Raw genomic sequence first — 19931 nt, 5'->3', positions numbered from 1 at the left:
AACAGCTCAGGGAGCCTCACAGGGCTACAGCTGTCTCGATCTGCTAGGACTCAGTGGGACAACACAGGCAAAGAAGTGATGGGTGAAAAGAAGTTCCATCCCTTGCCAACAGGGAGGGTGCTTTCTGTCATCTTCTGGAGCGCATTGTGTGGCTCCCTTCAGAATTCAGGAGGGGTGGGGTGCCTGGCGGGCTCAGTCAGCGAACGTGCAGCTCTTGATCTCCCGTTCTGAGTTCAGGCTCCACGTTGGGTGTAGAGATTACATAAAAATAAAGTCTTAAAAAAATAAAAAGAATTAAGGAGGGGAAGTTCGGGGAAATTTTTTAAAGAAGCTATCAGTTTCTCTTAGGGTTCTGACTTTCCCTTTGGGAGATGCCACCCAGGGATTGGGGAGCAGCAGCATAAATACAGTTGGTTTGACTGTCTCCAGCCTCAGAGAAACTAAGAGAATGGTAAGTTTACTCTAGACACTGACAAGTGTGTTCTGTTCATAAAGAGAGAGAATTATTCCAAGCAAAGGAGAAAGTTGTTTGATTTGCTATTTAAATAAACTTGTCACTAGCTGGCTTTAGTTTGCAAATATTTTTTGAGAAATAGATACTTTTTTCCAACTGATAGAGCCCCTAAGTATAAAACAGGTTAAAGCGGTTGCTGCTCTGGTGGACCTCCCTATGGACCCCGACGGTAGCTCTGCACAACCCCAGGGGAATCCTAAGCACAAAGGCATTTTTTCTCTGAAATAGAATTTCTCAAACTTTTTTGAGTTTAAAAGTCACCTAGGACTCAATTTACTATGCAGATTCCTTGAGGTGCCTGGATGGCTCCGTTGGTTAAGCTTCTGACTCTTCATCTCAGCTCAGGTCTGGATTTCAGGGTCATGAATTCAAGCCCTGCGTTGGGCTCCACACTGGGTGTAGAGCCTACTTAATAAAATAAATAAAATAAAAAAAAATAAATTAAAAAAATAAAATTAAATTTAAAAAATTCAGATTCCTAGAACTCGATCCCAGAAATTCATACTCAGGAAATCTTGGGTGGAGCCTGGGATTCTGTATTTTAACAAGCATCCCAGAGGATTCTGATATCAGAATGGATGGATCATGAAAAGCACTGCTCTGCAAACTGCTTGCTGGGGGCCTATTCAGTGGCTTTGTCTTAGTCCCACTTGGTTCCAGGTTTTTTGGGTACTAGTTTAGAAGTGTCAAATACCAATAAAATAGGTTTTTCTGCCAAGGAAAATGATATCTTAGTTTCCGCTTCCATCATCTCCCAAATTCTCTGTTCCTATTTCAGGAGCACCCCAGACATGGCATGACTCTTGGCTCTCTGTTGGGTCTCCTAAATCTGAGGCTCCCAGCAGCCTTGTCCTGTCAGCCCTTCTGGTTTTCTTTGTTTGCTTGTTTCTTTGCCTTTTTTTTTTTTTAAGCAGATCTCTATAAGCCTCCCCTTCCCCAACAAACAAACCCAGAAAAGAAGTTTAGTGATGTTTATAAGCAAATATAAAACTGACTTATTGAAGCAAGTATAGCTAACTGGTAAGCAGGTAAATGCTCTCACGTAGCAAGGTGCTGGGTGTTCTGAGGGATGCAAAGAACAAACCAAATAAGTCACATTTTTAAGAATAAATAAAGCCCACAATGAGACACCACTCGAATGGCAATAATTGAAAAGACACTATCAGGTGTTGGCAGGGATGTGGAGAAACTGGAACCATCATGCATCCCAAGTGAGAATGTAAAATGGTGCAGCCACTTTGGAAAACAGCTTGGTGATATCTTAAATAGTTAAATGGACACTTAGCATATAATCTAGCAATTCCACTTCTAGGAACGTGCCCAAGAGAAATGACAATATGTGTTCACAAAAAGACTTATATGTGAACGTTCATAGCAGCATTATTCATAATACCCTCAAACTTGAGACAACTCAAACGTCCATGAGGTAGTGAATGTATAAACAAAATACAGAATATCCATACATTGGAATATTACTTAGCAATTAAAATAAGTGAAATGCTGAAAGATGCTATGCTATAGATGAATCTCAGAAACATTACGCGAAGTGAAAAATGCCAGACACCAAAGGCTATACGTTACAAGATTCCATTTCTACGAATCTATGAAAGGCAAATTTGTAGAGACGGAAAGCAGATTTGTGATTGTCTGGGGCTACAGAGAGCAGAGAAGAACTGCAAATGGGTTTGAGGAAACTTTCTGGATGATAGAACTGTTCAAAAACTGGATTGTGGTGATAATTTTACAGTTCTATAAATTTACTAAAATTACTTAATCATATGTTTATAATGGAATTGTATGGAATGTAAATTTTACCTCAATAAGGTGGTTAAATATTTTTTAAATAAAGCATATGTCAAATTAAATAATTGATAGTTCTTTTCTCTGCAAAAGAAGTAGAAAGACACTAGTCAAAGTATGGCCTACAGACCTGGGGTCCCTAAAACAGTCCAGGATGTCCTCGAGCTCATTTTCTTAACAATACTGAGAAGTAATTTGCCTTTTTTGCCATATTGACATTTGCACTGATGGTGCAAAAGCAACGGTGGGTAAAACTGCTGGTGCCTGAGCACAAATCAAGACAGTGGCACCAAACCTTAGAAATAGTCACTGTATTCACCCCCGCCACGCGCTTGCAGTGGAAGAATACGTTCCATTTTCACTTAAGACTGTCCTTGACAAAGCAGTAAATTTTATTTAATTTTATTAAGTCTCGTGCCTTGGGTGCATAGCTTTTTAATAGTATGTCATGAAATGGGACGTAGGCATACATAAAGCATTTCTTCTGCACACCCAGGTAAGACGGTTATTTCAAGGAAAAGTACTTGTGCAGTTGATCGAGTTGCAGGCTGAACGAGTGGTTGTTTTTATGCAACACCTTCTCTCCTTAAGAAAAAAAAAATGCCTGACAGACAAATTGTGGATACTCAGACTTGGGTATTTGGCAAACATTGTCTCAAGAATGAATGAAGAGAACCTGTCACTTCAGAAAAAACAATTGGCAGTATGTGTTGCCGGTCATAAAATTCAAACATTAAACCAAAATTAGAATTTTGGAAAATTTTGTATCACCATGAGCTTGACAGCTTCTGTCAGGATTTTCCTAATGAGATTGATGGTGATTTTAACAAATGTGATTTTTTTTTTCATATTGTACAAGGAAATGTGTCAAAACTTGGAGAATATGGGCAAAAAGGGTCTTGATAGTAAAGCGTTTGAGAACTGCTGGCCAGGTGGCTAATAGCATGGACTCGGGGGGCATTCTGCTGGGGTGGAAATCCAGACTCTATCGCTTATGGCCTGTGTGGTCTCATCTCTTGATGCCTCAGCTTTCTCATCTATACAATGGGAATAAAAATGGTTCCTATCTCAGAGATGTATTGTGGATATAAAAATGAGTTAATATATGTCAGTATTTGTGAATATTAAAATGAGCTAATATATGGAAATCACTTAGAAATAGTGCCCGACTTACATAGTAAGTGATCATTGAGTTGTTATTATGCTCTTGGTGAGTGGTAATTTGTAGAAACAAATACATCATACATACCTAATCAATAGAAGTCTCTCTGTAATTATATATACTTTCTTTTCTCTTTTTTGTAACTGGGAGACCTGAAGCTGTCTTTCCCCCCTGTGTCATTCCTTCCGCTTCCTGCCAGTGCGCGCCTGTACGCATGCGCAGAGGGACGGCTTGTTCTGGGCCCGAGTACCCCGCGCCCCATCCCCAGTCCCTCGAGCCCTGTTGTTTGGGGTTTCCTTCTTTTCCTAGCAACCACACAAAGTGTTTTTAAGGAAGATGCGGTGAGGCAATGTAATCGCGAAGGGCACCGTTTAATAAATTGACTAGACACAGAATACAATTGCGTGTCGTTTACAGTCTTAGAGGCCTCATTCCTGCCTCGGCGATGTTTACAATTACAGTGTCTCGATCAATCAATAAGTAAATAATAAAATTACCGTGTACCATTTAGGCTCCGCGTTTGGGAAATTATGTGACTAGAGAAAAAGCATGAGACTCTGTCCTGTGTCCATTTTCAGTGCTTAATCCAAGCAGACAGGAAGTTTAAAGGGGAAAAAATGACTGACTTGGAACCTACCTCTGCAGTCCTTCAGAGACTAGGTTAGGGCTATTTTTATCGCTCACCGTTAGAAAGAAGTTCATCATTTGTTGACCTTGTTCAGAAAGAAGTTCATCATTTGTTGACCTTGTTCACTCGTGCTACCAGTATTCAGTGCGTAACTGCCAGGAAGTGCCGGGCCCCCCGAGGCTCCGAGGCCCCCACTGGTAAAGAGGGGACTGAGCCTTGCGCTCCTGGAGCGGCTTTGTGAAAACAAAGGTAGTTCGTCTGTTGTTGCCTGGCTGCATCAGCAGAAGGAACAGCCTATATTTTATACCTTTTACAAGTGTATGAAAATACTCTTCAGTGTAGTGTGAGGCAAAGAAGGTAAGACAGACCTCAGAAGAATCGTTAACTGTTGTTTCTTTTCCTGGAAGATCACAAACAAAAATTACCCTGTATTTTGGAGTCCTGATGTTATACAGATCAGCTCACGTTTGAGGGTAAACAGCAAACAACCACAGCGTGTAAGTCACCGGAGTTTCACTGGTCTAAATGACTTCTGCTGTCCTGAGAGAAATAGGAACTCGCGAAAGAGTTCATCCGGGGACCGTCTGTTCAGTGTGCCATCCCACATCACCCTGCATGTGGTAAGAGCAGTGGGTTGGCCCACGGGAGTCTTTATTCCTTGCCCTCGCCTGAGTCTTTAATTATCACTACATGTCAGGTTCCTTGAGTGGATATCGTCACCTGTTATAAATAGGTTTAGAATAGTCTGACCTTTCATTTCAGGGGTGTGTTTTCAGAGCACATAGCATCCTGAATATTTTTTAAAGATAGTATTGTCTAAATACAGAGCAGTACTATTATTGAGCTAGTATACCTACTGATACACTTGCATTTTTTTAAAGATTTTATTTATGTATTTGAGAGAGAGAGAGAGAGCACAAGCAGTAGGGGTGAGGGGGGCAGAGGGAGAGGAAGAAGCAGACTCCCCACTGAGCAAGGAGCCCAACACGGATCTTGATCCCAGGACCCTGAGATCATGACCTGAGGCAAAGGCAGACGCTTAACCGCTTGAGCCACCCAGGCATCCCAGTATACTTGCATTTTAAGATTTGAGAGTGTTTCTTTCCCGTGCGGCTGGTAAACCGAGAGTAAGAAATCGGATCAGACTAAAAGCCAAAGGAGTACTTCTTGAATATAAGTTAGTATTGAATGTTGTTAATTCAACTATCTCAGTATTTGTTATGGGTGGAATAAATTAGTTATTGTTAATCATGGTCTTGTCTCTGTCACTGAGAGGGCTTCATGCAAACTTCATGTCTCAATAACCGCAGTTGTCTTTTATAAACAAGATGCATTGAAGTCCGTTAACCTGAGCATGTAAACAATGTCTATAATTACACTACTGCTGCTCTTTGGCACTAGAATCTTCTCTTTGATTCTCTTACAATTTTTTCTTAAAAAACACCTAAACATCAAAAATTAGTTGCGCATAATTTTCTAACAATAGTTATAGCTGTTATGAAGCTAACTCCTCTTTTCATGACAGTGTTCCCTGTTAAAGTGCTTTTCAGTTTTACCTTACAGTCTGACCTCTTTGCAGGGATTTTTGTCCTTGTGAAGTGACCCGCTCTGGGTCTCAAACAAACCTACCATTTCTGTGATGACACTTCGTGCCACTGCTTCATTGCTGATTCTCACCTTGTCTTTTACATGTGTGTTTATGTTTTTCAGGAAAAAAGTGCCAGTTCAAACGTAAGACTTAAAACTAATAAAGAGATTCCAGGATTAGTTCATCAACCCAGAGCAAAGTAAGTTCTAATTCCTATTTTCCTTTTTTTTTTTTTTTTTTAAGCTAATTTTGTTTTCAGAGTGAGCTCAGTTTTGCCTGCCAGATAACCAAGACTTATTCTAAAGCTTCGGTGAATTGAGACACTGTGGTTTGGTCTAATGGAACAGCTAGAGAGTCCCAAAACAGACCCATAATAAATGACAGAGCTGACATTTCAGATCAGTTAGAAGAAAATAAAGGGGGGAAAAAAGGAAGAAGAAAATAAAGGGGAATATCTTTATGACTATGGGGTAGGGAAGAATTTTGAATTTCAAGTCACAAAAGATGCAGATCTTAAGAAAAATGATTCATTAATATGACTGCATTAAAATTAAGAACTTCCATGTATCAAAATTTTCTGTAGGAGAGTAAAAGGAGATGGTGGAATATATCTATAGTGCATAGAGTTGACAGTAGTTGGGTCCAGGCCACGTGAAGTGATTGTATAAATCAGTAAGTACGAAACAGAGAGCTCATTGAAAAAGAGGCTAAAGATGTGAACAACCGGTTCACTAAAGGAGAAACTTGAATACCTAATGTCTAGGGAAAATACCGTTTTGAACCACAAGATTGGCAGAAATTTAGAAGTCTGACGGTACAAATGGTTGACCAGGATGTTCAACAACAGGCACTCTTCACGGTGAAAATATATACCGGGACAGTTACTTTGGAAAACAATTTGCATTTTCTAATAAAATCGTACCTGGACATACCTTGCTCACCAACAACTCCCCTCTCAGTTGTGTCACCTAGGAAACCCTCTCCCACTCATGCCAGCAGACATGGTTGACAGGTCCGTGGCAGCACTGTTTACGTGAGCTCTTAAAGCTCTTGAAGGCAAAACCCGAATGTCCTTCAGAAATATAAAGGATGACCAAAAATATGGCATATTCTTAGGATAGGAATTCTCCATATTAGTGAAAATGAATGACCTGTGACTGCACATAGCAAGATGGAGGACGGTCATGAAGGTAAGGTGAGTGAAGGAAGGAAGTGGTAGCAGCTGCCAGCATAGAGTTTCATTTATATAAAGTTCAGAAACAGGCCGAACTCATCAGTAGGTTATATATGTATGTGATAAAACAATAAAGACAAGCAAGGAAATGAAAAGGCATTAAACTTAGGAGTGGTTCTTTCTCACGGGATGGAAGACAATGGGACCAGAGGTTCTGTTTCTTAACCTGAGCGGTGATCACGTGGGTGTTCCTTTCACTGTTATTATTTAAAATTGTACAGATAACATTGTATGTTTTCTGTGTGTTATGCATTGCACGATTAAAAAGTTAAAGGGAATAATGAGCATTTTTCTAGATTGTTCTAGAACGGGATCTACCTTGGCAATAAAACACACGTCGTGTGACTTTGAAGCTGTCTCCCCTTTCCTCCAGAGGCTCTGTTTTCCCGAGGCTACAGATCCCTTCTGTGGTATTCCACCTAAATAGCAAATTCCCTAAGGGTGCTGATCGGACTGGTGCAGCCCATACGGTCACGCCCATCCCCCCAAATAACCCTATTCCATCTACCTAATACTAGTTCCATAAACCCAGGCCATAAGCAGAACTGTTGTGTTATGTCTGGTTCTTCCCAGAAAATGGAGACAAGAATAGCCAAGTTCAAACTAATCCCTTTACCCTGGCTCGGCGTCTTTGGGGGTGCTGAAGGTGGTTGGGACTCTACAGGGTGGTGAATGAGCTCAGGGATTTAATTGTTAACTTTCAAAGAAAACTGGACATTTTAAAAATCCACTTACATTTACATTGACAGTGGAACGGTAAAACCGATTTTTGCACCCTTAGGGACACGTTATGCCGGAATCACAACCTCCCCCGTCCACTTCACCGGTAACCGCTTTCATCTACATGTATTTTGTCTCCCTTGAGGGACAACAGGTATCCGATGATAGAACCAAGTCATCTTTTCATCCAAGCCATTTGATATATGCTATTTTTAAAATTTTGTGAAGATTTTATTTATTTATTTATTTGACAGAGAGAGACAGTACAAGCAGGGGGAGCAGCAGGCAGAGGGAGAAGCAGGCTCCCTGCTGAGCAAGGAACCCCCCATGGGGCTCGATCCCAGGACCCCGGGATCATGACCTGAGCCGAAGGCAGACGCTTAACCGACTGAGCAACCCAGGCACCCCCAATATATGCTATTTTTAAATGTTTCCCTTCTCTCTGAGTTCTAAGGAGAGACTACATTAAGGAGAATTTCTTTTTTTCCTTTGGTGTAAATACTTATGGAACCTAGACTCACTGAAGCAGCATGCGTTGCTGACCAGCATGTACTGAGGCTTTCAGAGAAGTTGATTAAACTGGCTCATGTGTTTACTTTAAAATTAGGAAGAAAATCCTCTGTTGTGTGTGTGTGTGTGTGTGTGTGTGTGTGTGTGTTTTCAACTATGAGTCAGAACCTTGGGTTACTGGAATTCAACTACGGAATCTTCCTGGAAGGCCATGAGGAGTGGTACTTTTCCTCTTTACTGACACAGGATCAGGGGAACTATTATTTATCCTGCTGTGTATAAAACAAGATAACGGGTTTCTTTTCCGCAGAAGCGGAAGGGCAATCCCACACGTGGTAACAGAAGATTTAGGAATAATAAAGGTAGACAGGTAATAAAAGGCAGAAGTCTCACGTCCTCATTTGCTGTCACGTGCTGAGCACAGTCTTACCTTGTGCTCTCAGGCCAGTGACTTAACATGATTGGGCTTCAGTTTTCTCAGATTAAAATAGAGGAGAAAAATCCTCTCTCATAAGGCTGGGGATTAAACGAAGTAACATATGCCCAGTGCCTATCACAGTGTCTGATGCTTGGTAAGAATGCCTTAATGGTTAGAAACAGCCCAAATGCCCTTTCACAGGAGAGGGTAAAGGAGCCTCACTGCCTTCACACGTGGACCGTTAGCAATGGAACAAATGCACCGTAGCAACCACGGCGCTGGACGGACGTGAGCAATGTGCTACTAGAAGAAAGAGTAGGCCCTGGAGGATTACAGAGAGCATGGTGCACTCTTCGTAAAGTTAAAAACAACTGGATAAATATCTGCTTTATAAAGCACGTGTGCAGTAAAGCTCTGTAAAGGGGGTGGGCGCCTTGGTCCCCTTGAGTTGGGGGAAACACACTCATGGGTGGGAAGTAAGGTAGCTCTAGGGTGTTGTCAAGGTCCTAGCTTTTGTTTTTTGTTTTGGTTTCCTGGATGTTTATTACACTATTTAAAAATATATATATTTAACTAAATAAAGGTGAGCCGTGCATGAACTGCTAGCGAGGGTGTGTCGTGAGGGAGGATTAGGGTCAAGCCGCTTCCGCGAGGTCCAGTTGAGCAATGATGATGATAATCATGAAAGAAAGACCTGTGTTCAGGCCAGGATTTGGCAGGAACTCCCTGAGCGATGCAGGTGAAGTATTAGGGAGTCAGGACCTTGCCTTCTGATACTTTTGTGGCTTAGGTTTTTATTATCAGGAAACTCTTTTTAAGTCACTAAAAATAAAAGCCGTAATACCTTTCAGCTCTCAAGCTCATTTTGCCCACCCTTTTCGTTCCTTTGATGACTTGTCATTAAGATTCCATACTGTTGGGGCGCCTGGGTGGCACAGCGCTTAAGCGTCTGCCTTCGGCTCAGGCGTGATCCCGGCGTTATGGGATCGAGCCCCACATCAGGCTTTTCCGCTATGAGCCTGCTTCTTCCTCTCCCACTCCCCCTGCTTGTGTTCCCTCTCTCGCTGGCTGTCTCTATCTCTGTCAAATAAATAAATAAAATCTTTAAAAAAAAAAAAAAAAGATTCCATACTGTTGTCATCCCTTGTCTCATGAAGCTGAGGAATCACAGAAGAGCCGTGGATGACTCAGGACTAACTCTGCCGGCGCCCGCGGGGGGGGGCACGAGAAGTGCTGGGGGGGGGGGCACTGTGTTTTCCGCGGCTGAGTTCATTAGAGAGAAATACGAATTACTGAGACTGTCAAGTTTTATTAGTTAAATCAAGTACCAACATACAGGCTCTTATAAAGGATTTTTTAGACCTAATTAATCTTGGCATCAAGTATTTGTACTTTATAAACTGAATCATAAACAATTTAATTATCCGTGTCTGTTATCTTGAGGAAAGATAGAAAGGCCAGTGTGCTTTTTTTCCTCCCTCACCACGTACAGTCACCAAAGTGCGCATCAGAACGGGTTTAAGAACGGGGTTGTTACCTGCGGACTCTTTCTCACAGTGCAGTTTGGACTCTCGAAGGTAGAAACCAATATTAATGCTGTTGCATCGATAGAGTTTCCACGTGAGAAGAGAACATCCACGTCTATCTAGGTGGGAGTCCGTGCCGATGGGGTAATTTATTTATTCAGCCCCCCAGAGTAACACTGCTGCCTCTGCCCCTGGTGAAGGGGTATCAGGGCTTGTCCGTGACACGAATCCACAGAGAACGGAGGAGCGGAACGAGCCTCGTGCTTGCCGGTCACACCATCCTGAAGGTACAGGCGAGAAGGGCCTCAGCGTCTGCCACACTTCGGGGACACGGAGCTTCTCGGAGAGAGCTCGTTTGGCGCATCAGGAGTTGATAATAAATAAGTCACCCTTCCATTAGTCTTTTCTGGCTAACACCGTCCACATACCGTATGTGGCAAGATAGTGAATCGGTCTGGCAGGAGGCACGTCTTGGCAGGTTTTGAAATGAGACAGAGGGGGCAGGGATGTTCTGATGCTCTCAGCCAAAGAGAAAGCAGGTGGCATTTCCGTATCAGGGGGTATGATGGTGGAGTTGCCCCGACTGAAGGCCGCTGCCTAGGTTTGGTTAGAATTGTTTCTCAAAGGGCGCGCATGAAACTGAAAATGGTAGAGTTTGCTTCCCAGACACGGTACCGTTCACCCCAGAGTGAGGCTGCTGTTTGTTCAGGATTCAGGTGGGGTTGCAAATACCCTGTCTTGACTAATTAATTCTCAGTTAAGTGGCTTTTGTTCAGTTTGCTTTAATCAAGGAATGCCTTTTTTTTCAATGGTTACAAGGTATGTAGTTAAACTACAGAAAACTGGAACCACTGAGATTTTTGTGCGTGCTTACTATACGTGCGTCTTAAGGTCCTCGCCATTACCATTGGTATCAAGCTCCTGATGTGGACCCCAGAGCTCTGCATTCCTTTTTAAATTTATTTATTTATTTATTTATTCAAAGTAATCTCTATACCCACGTGGGGCTCGAACTCACGACCCCAAGATCAAGAGTCAGATGCTCCTCCGACTGAGCCAGCCAGGCGCCCCCGAGCTCTGCATTCTTGTTCCCAGGGATGGCAGACACATTTGCAGAATCACTTTTACTTAAGACTAATCATCTTGTTAGTCTAGTGTGCATGCGTACGAGTACTAACCAAGCATCCCTGTTTTCATGTTTTGATAGTTCAATTGAGGCATTAATGGAAGTTAGTAACAATCCTGGAATACCAGTGCCGGAAGGGACCTCAGAGACCGGCCCGATGGTTTTAGAGAGGAGGAATCTGAGGTCTGGGCCTCACCCATGCTAACAAACTGAGCTGCCTCCGTGAGGAGTCATGAACCACATGAATTAAAATAGGGACACTTGGTCAACTGATTAAATATTTATTGCCCTTCTGTTATTTTCAAGGCAATATATGTTAAAAACTCTACCCTAAAAGTTTCCAAGGTGAACATCAAATCCTAAACATGCCATTTTTATGAGGTCTCTTGGAATTTCCTAAGGAAACTAATATACCTGTGGCTATCTGTATTAAGATATGTGTGTGCGTGCGCACATGCGTGTCTGCGTGGTTTTCTATAATAAGGTATATCTATATCTATATGTCTTCGTGCCTTTTCTGTCTGGGACCCAGAGCTGTCCAGCAACAACCTCATTTGCTGAGAGCTTGGCTGGGAACAGGGAGGATGCCCAGCACGTGTCACAGTGACTGCCAGGATAGGCCTGTTCCCCACTCACAAGAAACCAACCCCCCCCCCCTGCAGGCTCTCCCTCGGAGCCTGTTTAGACTGACCTTAGGCACAATCCAGGACTTGGATGTGCTAAGCATGGAGTAGAGAAGCAGCAGCTGGGAAGAAAACTGAAAGAGAACCAGTACAAGAAGGAATGAGAGAAAAAGTTCAAAGCAGGCAGACGACAAACGCCCGCAGGTTAAGGCCACTTTGCTTAGGGAGAGCCAGGTCTCCCCAGATCAGAGGCTCTAGGGGCTGTCCCAGTATTACAGAGGGGGATTGTGATTTAAGATCACGGGAGTGACCGCTAGTCCTTAAGTGAAAATTAAATAATGTTTGTAATAGATCTTCTATTAAAGTTCAGAAGGTTTGCATCCAAAGTGGCTCAAATAAAAAATGTTTTAGCACTTGAAGTAAAACCATGGGGAATCTGGAAAAACTCAGGTATGCAGAAGTGGCTTTTCTGCCGAGGCAGAGAAGGAGAGGAGACTGTTTTAATATATTCTCATCATCCCAGGTTCTGGCCTGCCTTTCTAACCTGCAACAAGACGGGGCCTGTTTCTGAAACAGGACATTTACCTCACTTGAATTATCATATAAAGGACAGGAAAAATTACATGATGTATGTGAAAGTTGATTGCTGGTATCAGATAGTTTATCATTTTCCTTTTATATCAGAGCTGTTGTCATGGTGCTTCCAATGTTAAATATTGGTTTTACACAGGGGAAAACGTTCAGGCCCCATTATCTGTCCTTGAAGGACTGGAGGGTTTAGGGTCCCTTGGGCCATTCTCTGTGACCCCTGAAGGGTGAGGCAGAATGCTAAGGGGTATGTCAGGTGGGCTGCACCCCACACCTAGACATGCAGGGATGAAGCTATTCCAGAGCCTCCCTTCCTTCCATGCCCAGCCACTGCCACAATTGAGCACTAGAAAGAGGCGCTATGCATGTGTCTCTTAGCCCAGCATCCTGAACCTCCTTGGACCACCTGCGCCTGTTTGTTGCGTGGAAACTACTGTCATTAAGACCATGTTGCCACCAAGGCCATTCCTCCCCATGCCCTTCCCATCTGTGATTCTTCTCTGCTCTCCTTTCCCTTCTTATGTTTTGTTCCCAGCACCCATGTCGGTCTCACTAAGTACGCAGTTAAATAGCATTAGTCAAGCAAACACACAGGGCAGATGCTACGCAGATATGCTTCCTGACTCTCTCCCACATTCCAATGGGATTTCCCTTCCAAAGAGGTGCATTGGCTGTCACCACTGCACAGAGGGTTCAGGGGTGATGTCAAGTTCCTTGCCTACGTGCTGCCAGCCCATACCTAGCCAGTCAGCTGATTACCATGCTGATGATGACAGTCTTTGTAGAATACACATTTCCACTTAATAACTTGGCTATATTTTCTTTGACAGTTACACACAGGCTTGAAATACGCCATGTAATGCTTGGCTGTGCTTTTTTTTTTTTAATCACAAATGTGTATCTGAAGAAAACAATTGGCACACACCTCCCAGTAATATCACTATAAATAATATGTGTACATTGAAAGAAATTGTATACCTTAAATCATAGGAACTGATGGACTATAATGAAACACATTTTTAGGAATTACTGTAATGGCATTTATCCTTAATATGACTTAAACTGTTTCACTGGAAAAGTCAGCAATCAATAAACGTCTGCCTCAAAGTTTGGGGACTCAGCGTTTTTCATTTGAGGGAGCTAGGTTGAAGAAAACGTTGAAATATGCACTTAACTCCTCTTTGTTTTTTAGCATGCACATCTCTGAAAGCCAACAAGAATTCTTCAGAATGCTGGATGAAAAAATTGAAAAGGTAAGAAGTAAAATAAGTGAACCACTTGTTTCAAGGGAAATATGCTAACTGCCTCATGAGTTAAGGTAATAATATTCTGATTTCTGTGTTCCAAAGCTGTCCTTGCAAGGGGATGGGTAGAGAGTTAAAACAAAGTCTCCCCTCACACCAAAGAAAAAAGGGAAAAAAAGAAAATGTGACTATGAGAATGTCTAACGTATGCTAGAGGTCCTAGGCTTGTTGATCTTTAATTAAAGCGGGTAGGGACAGCTAGAGACTAGTAAGGGCCTTTGCCTAGAGACAGAACCTTGCGATCACTGCACATCGTCTGCACCTGATACCCTGCTCTCACATCAGACTGCAAGCCAGAAGGCTGTCAGTGCCTGCCAAATCCTATGGAGTGTCCGCTCCGTGCTGACACTGCTCTCAGTGCCCTACGAACGTCGCATCCATGTTGCAGTCGATACCTACCGCAGGGAAGTGGCTTAGAGACTGGCGTTATCTGCATTTTACAGACAGGGAAACTAAGGCTCAGAATACTTGAATAACTGACAAAGTTTGCAAGGCTAATAGTGGTCAAGTTGGAATTCCAGCCCACATCTGCCTGACCCCAAAGCGGAATCGCCCAAGTTGCTTCTGAAGGACTTGCGTGGATTTTACATTGACAGGAAGATATGTGTGGAAATTGAACCCATACTTAGGATCTCAGAGTGCCATATGCTAATCAACTGAACGAAGTATGGAATATGGTAAGAATTAAAGGCTTACTTACATACTTGTAGAATTTAAATTCATCACTGTAGGGGATGAATTTTAAATACTACAGTTATAAATCTGAGTATTACCATTTAAAAACCCTGTCCTGAAGAGGAGTAAAATTCTAAATTCGGAACATGGCATGACTATGATTAAGGCATCATGGGCCAGTTTTGCCTTTGAAGTTTTTTCCATTTTAATTTTTATTTATTTTTTACTTTTTGTGGCCCTTTTATCTGAGCATTCCTTCATGGATTCCTAAGTTATGATATATATCACTCAGTGAAAAATAGTGAAGGGCTTGATTTCATCACTATTTCATCAGCAGACCCCATTCTGAAGTGGACCTCCTTAAAGAATAGTTGTACAATCCTCTAACGCACCATTAAAGGACAAGCATATGTTGCCAATGTGGAAGCTAGAGATGGATGGTGAATTAGAATGGAACTTTAACCTGTAGTAGTACTTGGCTATGCATAAATACTCCTTTGCATATAATTTATTTTATTTTATTTTATTTTATTTTATTTTATTTTATTTTATTTTATTTTTAAAGGAGGGGGGAGTGGAGGGCAGAGGGAGGGAGAGAGTCTCAAGCAGGCTCCATGCCCAGCACAGAGCCCAACTCAGGGCTCGATCTCACGATCCTGAGATCATGACCTGAGCCAAAATCAAGAGTTGGATGCTTAACCAGCTCAGCCACCCAGGTGCCCCATTTTTTTTTTTAATTTTTAGTGAAATCCTGGCTTACATATGACTTTAGATTGAAAACTCCATCTAGGCATAATTATCAAGTTTCACGTATTGGTTCAAAAGCTGCTCAACTTGCCGATAACATTTGTTTTAGTAAAGAGAGGCAAAAAAAAATAAATATTTTGTTCCCGCCATAATGGTGAAGACCTTTTCTTTCTCAGTTTGCTTGGATCTTTTTTCCTCCGCTAGCTCTGTGGCAATACAAAGGTCTTCCTAGTAGTCAGAGGTAGTCTGTAAAAACTGAAACCCGAATGGTAAGTTATCTCTTTATCCAAAAGTTACAAACCCTGACAAGGCATTTAAGGTGATCTGACGCCTTCCTGGTACGTTTCCATAGCGATGCTCCATCTCCTTTTACTCAAAGCTAGAATTCATTGCTCCCATCTGAAATCCGATTTCCCTTTTTCCTTTTGCATCCAAGGTATGATGTGTCTGACACAACAAAAGCAAAGTTTGTAACTTGATCAATTGTTGGATGCAACCTTCCCTGGACAAAGGAGTATTTGTACATTCAACATAAACAGTATTCTCTCCATGGAATACATTCGTGTTCAAAGCACCATTACGTAATTTGTGACATGCACCCAGTTGTAGATTTCTAGGGGAGTTTTCTATCCGGTCTGAGCCAGGCTTTCCTGTTTCTTCCCTCTTATCTAAAGTTCATCTTTCTGAATACTGTGAACGTGCTAGTCTATGCATTATTTAACCCTTGAGCCTCCAAAATTAAAATGTTCCTTCTTAACATATGCATTTGACTTAATAGAATCTTCACCCTATTTTATAGAACCAAAATTGGAAGTTGGGTTCTTATAAATTACTTTCCTGACTTTCCACCATTGCTAAATACTTCTTTGGTCCAAGCTAGCATGAGGACAACTATTAATGCAACTCAGGTCTATTCTTTAGGTTTTATAGAGTTGATTTTTAAAAGCCAAAAACAGGGGCACCTGGCTGGCACAGTCAGTTAAGCATCCAGCTCTCGGTTTCAGCTCAGGTCATGATCCCAGGGTCATGAGATCAAGCCCCACATTGGGCTCCACCCTGAGCACGGAGTCGGCTTCAGACTCTCTCTCCCTCTGCCCCTCCCTGCTATGTACAGTCTCTCTCTCTTTCTCTCAAATAAATAAATCTTTAAAAAACAAAAACACCTCAAGCACTTCATGCTGAAAATTAGAGTCTTTCTAAGAGGGCTTGAGTTTTGAGATTTAGTATCTCTCAGAAATGTCCAGGGATTCCTTTTTCTTCTTCAATTGATAAGAAGCAAAATTGACTGAATGTGCGGAGATTGAAACCCGCCCTTCCTTGATTCTTCCTTTATATTTTTTGGATGTCTGTAGGACACGGTTTCCATTTACCCTTCAACTCTCGACACCAAAAGAAATCTCTGCCCTCTCTCAAGATAGATGTGAAAGTACCGTTCGTATAAAGAAACTGTAGGACCGTTAGATGGTCTCATATGTACGGTGGAACTTCAGTTTGGACTGCTCTAGTTCGCAGATGATCGTGGTACCCAGGTGCGGTGTACCTTCCCCCACAGCTGGGCCAGCGCTTTCTAAGCAGTTAATGATGGTGAAGAAAAGCAAGTAGCAAAAATGCCTTAAAAAACGTATCACTTATTCAGTACCAGATAGTTACTCAGGATAGAAAATAGGGAATTTGGGATACACAATATGTAGGTAACAGTCCCTTGCCTTGAGGACCTCAATTATAAAAGTGAGGTTATTTTTACAATGTAATCATTTTACTGATTGGAGTCCTTCCTCCATCACCCCCTTCTCCCCACGCCCTCCTGCCCTCCCGTCATCACTGAGCCAGGTCCTCCTGTACCGAACACATGCGTTTGTTGGGTCAGGCGTTGAAACTTGAGGTCCATTAACCAGGCAGTCAGGACAGCCTCCTGGACACTCGGTACCATTTCCACTGCGCTGGTGCCTAGAAGGCCAGGACACCGAGCTGCATCTGGGAGAGCTTTTGTCAGGAGAGCAGTGAGAGTTCCAGAGAGCTTTAGAACCTCTATTTGATTCGCTTCAGCATTTCTTCTGTGGAGAGTAAACATCCTATGAAACAGCAGGCGTACCTCGTTTACTTTTACCTCGTTCTCTTTTACTCGGATGTTCCACCGTCATTCCACTGGAACCCGTAGTGGTTTTGCCTGACAATTCACAGACTCCTGAGCCTTGCCGGGAGTGGTGACATTTGCCTAATTTTGCACCTTAAAGAGAATGACAGTTTACTGCAGAGCAAGATAATGATTTTAAATTCTAGTCTTTCACTGTATTTAGAGGAGAATCTAAATAAAGTACCGAATACAGATCATCACATCAGATTTTAAGATATGCTTTCTTCTGTACGTTTGAGTTTACATATTAGCAAAATAGGTAAGTGCATTTTTACGTATCTGCAGTAATCATACCTTCTCCAGGCAAAAACAAGGATGTGTATTTTGCTTTACGAGGATGTTAGAACACCTGATGACCGAGGAGCCTTTTGCCCTCTCAAAGACAACTCTTTTTTTTTTTAAGATTTTATTTATTTATTTATTTATTTGAGAGACAGAGAGAGAGAGGGAGAAGGAGTGGGGGGAGGGGCAGAGGGAGAAGCAAGCTCCCTGCTGAACAAGGAGCCCAACACGGCCATCATGGGGCTCAGTCCCAGAATCCTGAGATCATGACCTGAGCTAAAAACAGACGCTGAACCCAGGTGCCCCAAGAGAACTCTTAATATTAAATAAAGAATGTCTCATTACAATGCCATTTGCATCCGATTAGTTTTTCTCAAGCAAGGCTTTGTAAACTTTGTTAGGCCATAAGCATCTCTTTGGAATCTTATAAAAGTTATAGAGACTCTCCCTATAAAAATGCACATATCATATACACAGATTTCTTAAGTAAAATGTCAGGGTTTGATGATTCCCTGGAGCCTGTCCCTGGGCTCCAGGCCAAGAACCTGTGGATCCATTTCATTGATGCGCTTCCCTCGGATCCAGGGCCTATCTGCACCCATGAACCTTACCAGCAATGGTCCATAGAGCTCTCTGGTTTTAAAGACTAGGAAACTCCACACAGACCCATTCTTCTTTTCTCACTGCCCTTCCTCCTTCTCAGAAGGAGCCGATCGTACCTCACCGAGGAGGCGCGACCAGCCTACCTACTGTACCATCTCGCTTATTCCTGTGTGATCTTGAGACCCTGCCACTGTTGACAGGAATTATTCGTTATAACCTTCTGAGGAAATGTAGGAGAAAGAGCAGCTCTGGATTAAAATCAGCTGATTTTAAAGGACATTTGTTCATCGATAGACCTGCACACCTATTAAAAAAAAATCACTTACACTTAGAAAATGTTTGCATTCTTGCAGTGGCCTGATACCCTTGGCCCCAGAGCTAACCTAGCTGGTGAGAAAGAGCATGTCTGCATTTATAAATTTATTTCAAGGGCTCGTCCTCTTAATATTACATCAGCTCAGTCTGAACCGTGTCTTGAATCAATGTGTCCGAGATCAGAAGGTGTTTGCTTTTCGCCTGGTGAAGAGAGTGACTAGCATGTAATTTCCGAGCCGTAATGCTTGGTTCTATATATAAACTCTCCCTGTAGGGGCCTGTGTAACTTCAGAGTTGCTGCAGAATCAGATACAATGTGTGGCCGGCGCAGCTGATGATGGGTTTTACTCTCTGGGCCTGTGTCTGAAGGCCTCCTCGGTGCCCACTAGGGATGAGACACGTGGGACTGTTGTATCAGATCCTAAGGAATGTTACACAGCCTGCCTGTGTGTGCAGAGGAAATCATAGGGTGTACCTCCCTTCTTGCTTTGCACTTTTAGTAACAGCCAAGGCCCTCAACAGCCCTCAACACTGGCGGAGAGAGGCTCTTGCTGGCATGTATGTTTTGGAAGTGGGCCGGGCTGCCAGTATCATTTCATTTAACAGTTTCTTCTTCCGCAGTAAGCATAGTATGGCCTTGCCTTTGCTCCTAACCAGACCCTTCCTTGGGTCCCCTTTCCCTCCATCCCCCTGCCTCACCTTCTCTCTCTCCTGTGTGTACTTTTCCTCATTCATCGGCCAAATTAAAGCTGTAATTACAAGGGTAAGGATGTGACTCTGTCCTGTCTTGTTTTCTCCCTACTGAACAGTCCTGACAGTCACGTTGGTGTCGGAATCACTAGCAGAGCGTGTGCGCTCTGGGCGAAGATCCTAGGGCCGCTGATAGTGATCGACGCACGGCCAAGGAAGAGAAAGCAGGCAGCGAGCCTGAAGGAAATGAAACACTCAGTCTCTGCTCGCTTTCCTTTTTCTGGGCTTGATTTTCGGAGAATTCTTGAGGCACTAGCAGCCGGGCTCTTTAGGGAGCCGCAGAGAAGAGTTCAGATTCCAGAACGATGTGGTACGATAAGAGCCCCGGCATTTTTATGACTGAAGTGCGGCTGACCGCAGTGTGGGGCACCCTCAGTGAGTGCTGTCACTTTGTCGTGCGAGCAGTAGTTAGGCAAGGGAGGGCCGCCCCGGGTACCGCTCCCAGCAGAGAGACAGTGATGCTGGTGTGTGTCATTCCCTTGACTTGTTCCCATTCAGTGTCCCCTTCCTGGGCTCTTTCCCTTCCGCTGCGTGGCCGTTCCACTCTTTGCGTTTGGCAGCCATGCGCATTGTCTTAGCCCTCTGACCCAAGATTAGTCTTCAGGCCTCATTCGTCTTTGTTTCTCCAGAACCTAGCACAGGGTCTGGGACAGAACAGATGTGAGGCAAACTTGTTGAATGAGA

General features: G+C 42.9%; 1 protein-coding gene across 2 annotated transcripts in view; it reads left to right on the top strand.

Moving 5' to 3' along the window:
- The window catches only part of CUNH1orf21 (chromosome unknown C1orf21 homolog), a 220869-nt gene that overhangs the window by 184929 nt on the left and 16009 nt on the right, over positions 1–19931 (top strand). For both annotated transcript variants that reach the window (XM_026509214.4, XM_026509213.4), the window contains 2 exons: positions 5815–5891; positions 13630–13690. In XM_026509214.4, coding sequence (XP_026364999.1) covers positions 5815–5891; positions 13630–13690 — 138 coding nt within the window. The remainder of the gene's footprint in view (positions 1–5814; positions 5892–13629; positions 13691–19931) is intronic.

Source organism: Ursus arctos, unplaced genomic scaffold, assembly GCF_023065955.2.
Source record: "Ursus arctos isolate Adak ecotype North America unplaced genomic scaffold, UrsArc2.0 scaffold_2, whole genome shotgun sequence".
Classification (NCBI taxonomy): Eukaryota; Metazoa; Chordata; class Mammalia; order Carnivora; family Ursidae; genus Ursus; species Ursus arctos.
The sequence above is the reverse complement of the archived record's forward strand: the minus strand, read 5'-3'. Positions and strand labels throughout refer to the sequence as shown.